The 6,000-nt window shown below is 35.5% G+C and overlaps 1 protein-coding gene across 2 annotated transcripts in view; it reads left to right on the top strand.

Annotated features, from left to right (window-relative positions):
* Positions 1–2,057, top strand: part of pecam1 (platelet/endothelial cell adhesion molecule 1) — a 9,747-nt gene extending 7,690 nt beyond the window's left edge. For both annotated transcript variants that reach the window (XM_024272545.2, XM_024272544.2), the window contains one exon: positions 445–2,057. In XM_024272545.2, coding sequence (XP_024128313.1) covers positions 445–615 — 171 coding nt within the window. In that variant the 3' untranslated portion in view covers positions 616–2,057. The remainder of the gene's footprint in view (positions 1–444) is intronic.
* Positions 2,058–6,000: the final 3,943 nt, after the last annotated feature.

The raw sequence follows: 6,000 nt of genomic DNA, 5'->3' as shown, positions 1-6,000 counted from the left end.
TAAGAACAGTTTGGGCTTCCATACTATCTAAGGTATGTTTTGGATTTTGGCCCCCCTGTGCGATTGAGTTTGACACCCCTTTTCTAGAGTTACTGTGAAAGTAGTTTTAAAAAAAAAGTCTTACTGACGTACAGAGTTTTAGTCTTTTTTATTTTTGTTTCACTCGCTGCACCTTATAGTTTGGTGCGTCGTATAAATGACACAAGTTCAGGAATAGACCACTCATTAATGGTATGCTTAATAATCCGGTGCGCCCTATAAGGGAGAAAAATATAGTACACATAACAATTCTAGTTCATCTGAAATGTTTTACTCAGAAATGCTAGCATCTAACTGTATCAACATGGTTTGAAAGATGAACATATACCATCTTCTCATTTGTGGTGTTTAGCTAGCGTTAGCCACAATGAATGTTGACTTTTACGAGAGCCCTTTATCCCGCAGGTGTCCGTGGAATACGCGCAGCTGAATCACGACAACGATCCCAGCAGTGACAATTGTAACCAAGGAAACCCTAGTGCAAGTGCTAACGAAACAATGGTCGTCAACACCTGTGTTAGCGATGCCCCCGCCGAGCAGGAAGAAGGAAACTGTGAAGCAACACCAGACTGTTGAACAACAAAAAGGAACAGGATTTCTCTAATTTATGATGTTTACAAAAACAAGCTAACTAATTTGTGTTAAACACTTTCCAAGCATATGTGTGTGGTTGCTTTTTTAATACCTTTTATTTTGGAAAATTAATTCCATCTTTACTAGCGTTGTTTTAAAATAAAAGGGTTTTGTAAAATATCTCCTTTTTTCTTTGGTCCCAAGACAGTAGTTAAAGGAATTCTATTTTTCTACAAAGAAAGTTTTTTAAATGTCCCAATTTTTCCACCCATGCAATAACATTTTACATGTGAAAATTGTGTGCATTTGTAACTAAAACTAGAAAAACACAAATCATCTTTTTTTTTATTGTTATCATATTCAGTTCTCCCGATCTAAAAAAAAGTTGCATATGCTTTAAAAAATAACTTTAAATTATTTAATTTACAGCAGCAGAAATATTTTTGCACACCTGAGAAAGGTTTTTGTCGGTAAAAAAGGATCTGTACATGGTCAGAATAATCCTGCATCTGCTCACTATTTGGGTAACTATAGCTTTATAAACACTTTGTGTCAGTTAGTCATTCAACAGGTAAAGTGTTTTGACATAGACTGAAGTTTTTAGTACTTCTTTTAGAAACCACTTTGGTATGTTAATCTGCAGTTTAATTTAAAACCACTAGAGGGTTCTTAAGGAATCTCTACAGTGGAAACTCAGAGCCGTCTGGCTGTGATGTCCTCTAATGTGAGAGGATCTGGTGCTGTAGGCACCTCATCAGAAATATCAGTATCATTTTCCATTAGCTAAGATTTAATTAAATGACATAACAAAGGCTTATTCAAGGTCTCCATGCCCCAGATATGACTATCCTTGATCCTGTTGGTCTGTCAACGTGCACATATCCATTTTATTGTGTCAAACCAGTACATTATTATGTTAGATGCTTTAATAATGTATCATTTTGTTTATTATATATATGTCAAGACACCTGATGATTATTTTATTCCTACAGAAATAAATGCCTTCCTAATGTTTAAGTCAAAACATTATTTATTTTGTTGAATTTGTTTAGCCAAATCCAAGGAACTCATTTGTAAAGAGGCTTACGAAAAAATAATTGTACACTAAATCAATTTTAGTGATCTACATTCACACACTAAATTTATTCTTCTATTTCGTCCATCTGTCACAAAGTTGAGCTTGGCTTCTTTATTTATTTACTTTTTTCTGCTGGCAAACAGACAGGTAAATAGTCAAAGCAAGAAAAACACCTCAGATTATCTGTCAGACTTTTTAAATTATTATTTTTTTTATTTTTTAACCCCATATTTAACCATTCATGTCATATTTGATTCACACATTACTGGGACCCTTATAACATTGGCATGACCAAAACTTTCCTTAAAACCTGTTGCTTGGCCCATGTTTTCTGCCCTGTAGTTCATCATCATTCCACTAGAGGCAGTAGATTAGAAAGACTTTTCCTGCTCATTTCAAAATGGCTGCCTCTATGAAACTTTTGGTGGGAAAAAAGTTAGGCTAATTTTCAAAACTTTGCGGTAAGAAAAACTAACCTATTGTTATTAACTTTTTAAATAACTACTTGCTGTATTGAAATAATGTAAAATTTGTTGATAATTAATACTTTGTAGTACAGGCACACTATGTTTAAAATGTGTGTATTAAATTTGAGACAGTGGGTAAATAAGGTGCTTTTTTTTTCCTAAAAACTCATTATTTTTGCATGTTAAATTAACATTGTGAACAAAAACTTACCAAATCACCAAATATATCACAATTGATATGATCTATATGTCATTTAAAAAGATTTTGCAAAAACAACTGTGGATTTCTTCAATGGGTTTAAAAAAACATCTTAATAAAAAAATGAATTTTCTGTAAATTCTTTAGTGTAGTGGACCTTATAAGGTTAAAGGTCAAGCATAAAGTTTCAAAAGAAAACTTTTAAAAAAGATATTATTAAATGTTTCTTTTGACTTACTGATTTTGAATAGAGCTTTAAATATGTATGGTCAGTCAATGAGTATATTTTATATTACATACATATATTTAATATATATTGTTAGTTAAGTTTTCATCAACACTGATTCTTGCTAACTACTACAGATCCTAAACTGTGTGTCTGTGCCAACAGGGTGTGGTAAAGTACTTCTAGGGTTTGCACCATTCCTTTACTTCCCAAAGGGCTCATCCGCAAAATGAAACTCATGCTCCTTGGCATCTGCACAGATGCATTTACGAATAGGTAAGGCTTCAGCCCCAGGGTGCCAAAATGAAAGCACACTCTTGCACCGAGGCGAGAACCACGCTTCGGTCTGCTCATGGTTTATTAACGGCATTACTTAATCAGAGGGGTGGTTTGGACAGCAGGGTACACCATATTCTCTGCTATAGCCGTGCAGGAACTGATACTGGGTTACATAAATATCAGGAATGTGTGCTTTCCAATATCTAGAGGAGTACAGTGTTGGTGCATAATTGAAGCAGAGATGCCTGCACTGGTTTTTCATGTGAAGACAGGCCTGAGTGTTTACTGTAAGGCTGGTTTGGAGCTGTTAGTGGGACAGGACAGTGCATTCCTGTAGATCATTTCAGTTACTGTACACTATGCCCAAGGATGGTGGTGGTCCGTTTGTGGTGTCAGCTGGAGATGATGGATTTACAACTGCCCCTCCAGTTATGATGAGTGCATGCATGGGGACTCCTAAACATGGCATTGCCCCCCACCAGGTAAAGCCATCATATGACAAACACCCTTCAAGGTTGGTAAGAAAGAAGACAGGGCCTCACCTCACATACATGGGTCACAAGAGTGAATTCCTGTCCGTTTGGTCTTATTTTACCTCTGCAAGTGCTGTGTTTGTGTCTCAGCCATGAAACTGGACCCAGCTGCTCTCAGAAATGGAGCACAGCTCCTCAATCTGCCATTGGCTGATGTGCTATAATTAGCCTATTGACCCCTCTGAAATGCATTCTGGGAATGTCCTGCCTTTGACTTGGCCTTATGAAGTCAGGTGAAGGAGGGACGTTATTATCAAGACTTCCTGGTTTTCTGCCGTGCACATCCTCTTGTTCAACGTGCATAAATTGCCGCATTACTGTTTCTATATTAAGACAGAAATTACATCATGCACAACTGTGCTAATAAATCAAATATAAGTGGTTTCACTGTTACATCACAAGGGATGATTTTGCACTCGTCTTATGTTCCACCCTCCTTTAATTCGCCAGCTATGATTGGCTGATCTCCCTGATCCTTTAGCCTGGATTTCTGTTGGGTCTGTTTTAGACACATGGATGCTGAATTAAAACAGCATTTGTTGCAATCTATAAAAATTTAAAGATCCACTCTGATCATTTTTTGATCTATCATAAAAGCGTTCCAAGTGGTCTTTCAATTATAATTAAGCGTGTATTGTTAATTTTAAGTCCCATCACTCATAACTGAGAGCTCTTTGTTTACACTCTCTCTCTCGCTTGATTTACCACAATTTGAATAAGTAAATACTCACAAATGCCATAATTTTCTTTATATGTGTCTTCCATCATCAAAAAATGCCTAAAAACATGTTAAAAATTAAATTTATTTCACAGATGAGCAGTTATGAATAGTTACTTCAAGATCTGCAGTCTGTGTAGAAAATTATATCAGAAATAAGGTTTTTTAATGTCTCATATGGAAAGTCAAAAGAACCAAACCACTTAATTCCATTTTTTTTTTCATTTCAAAAGAATCCATGAGAGCAAAATATTTATGAAAAAAGTTGTATTTTTGGACAAGTTCAGACATATAGTTATATTTCAATGACGGTGCATGAATCTTGGTTGAAATCCATGTGACTCTTATGACATAATATGTTTATATAACGTGAATTTGACGACTCTGTAGCCTTGAGGTACAGAGTCAAGAAGCATTTGTCCATTTTAAAGCTGTTACATGATCTAAATGTGGTAAAGAGGCCTGCTTCATTTATCATTATTCTCTGTGCAAATGCCGCAGGCTAAATACAGTCCAGGTTACTCAGTTGAAAGTGATCCTTCATTGTCCTTCATACGTGCAGTAGAGGTTACATCGAGCCCACCTGTTTGATGTCCTCAATCTTTAATTGTTTAAGCTTTAGTGAATCCAGGAAATTAATTAATTCATCATAACCTGGTAGGAGCAGAAGTCCTCCCCATTTTTTTGACGAGCATCTAATTAAAATTCCCCCCTCCTCATTGTGCAATCATGCATTAAAAAATTATCAACCTTTGAACCTACGACCTCTTTTTCCGTGAATGTGGACTTCAGCTAAAGTAATTCTATCCTCCCACAGTGCCCACTCCCATCTATTGCCCTCACTTTGTGCTGGACAGCTGCAGCTTTCTGCGTCGAGAGCCTGAACTCTCACATGGGACAGTTTATTCACAGCTGTACTGGAAACCTTTTAATTTCAGGGGACAGGGGTCACTGGAAAATACTAGAATGCAAAGTGTTTATGTGCAGATATGCACAGTCGGCTGAGATTGAATCCTCCATTCACTGGATGGAAGGTTGCTATTTTTCTGTGGGAACAAAAGACAGATTTACACCCCGAGGAGGCAGATTTTATTTCACTCCATGAATTGTCACCTCCCATGGATACTTGATACTAATCATTGACATTAATTTTAAAAGTTTGATAATTTCATGGAAAAATATTATCTTTTAAATGACAATCGAAATTGTTTTTTGAGATAATCATTCAACTGCTTTAGCATTAGTGAAAATGACTGAAGATATTACTACAGAATTAAGACAAAAAAATATGCAATTGGTGTTTTAATTGATTTAAAGAAGGCCTTTGACACAATTGATCACATCTGGTTTGCCAAACTTCAATCTGGTATTAGAGGTGTTGCATTTTAGTGGGTGATTAGCTACTTAGACAATCATCAGCTGTATGTGGAACATGCAGGACATTTATCAAAACACCCAAAAATACATTTTGGTATTCCACAAGGCTCAGTACAGGGACAACATTTTTTCTTTTTTTAATGATCTTTGTGATGCATCAAAAATATTGCTATTTGTTCTGTTTGAAGACGACACCATTTTTTTTTTGTTCTGGGAAAATTTGAATGCATTAGTTTCTACTATTGAGCAAGAAATCATTTTACTTCAGAAATGGTTCAATAGAAACAAACTCTCAATTCAAACAAAACAAAGTTTAAGTTGTTCAGTAATAAAAATTCCACTTAAGATCTTAAGTTCAAATGGAATGGTGTTAATATAGAAAGAGTTCATGAATTTAGATTTTCTAATTCTAATTTCTCCTTTATGATCGAAATTGAACCAGTTTGTCAAGTAAAACCTACCAATATGTCGCTACCAAAGCCAAAATTAAACTAGTTTAATTTTCGATGCG

The sequence above is a fragment of the Oryzias melastigma genome, linkage group LG8, assembly GCF_002922805.2.
Source record: "Oryzias melastigma strain HK-1 linkage group LG8, ASM292280v2, whole genome shotgun sequence".
Classification (NCBI taxonomy): Eukaryota; Metazoa; Chordata; class Actinopteri; order Beloniformes; family Adrianichthyidae; genus Oryzias; species Oryzias melastigma.
This window is presented reverse-complemented; position numbering and strand designations above follow the sequence as displayed.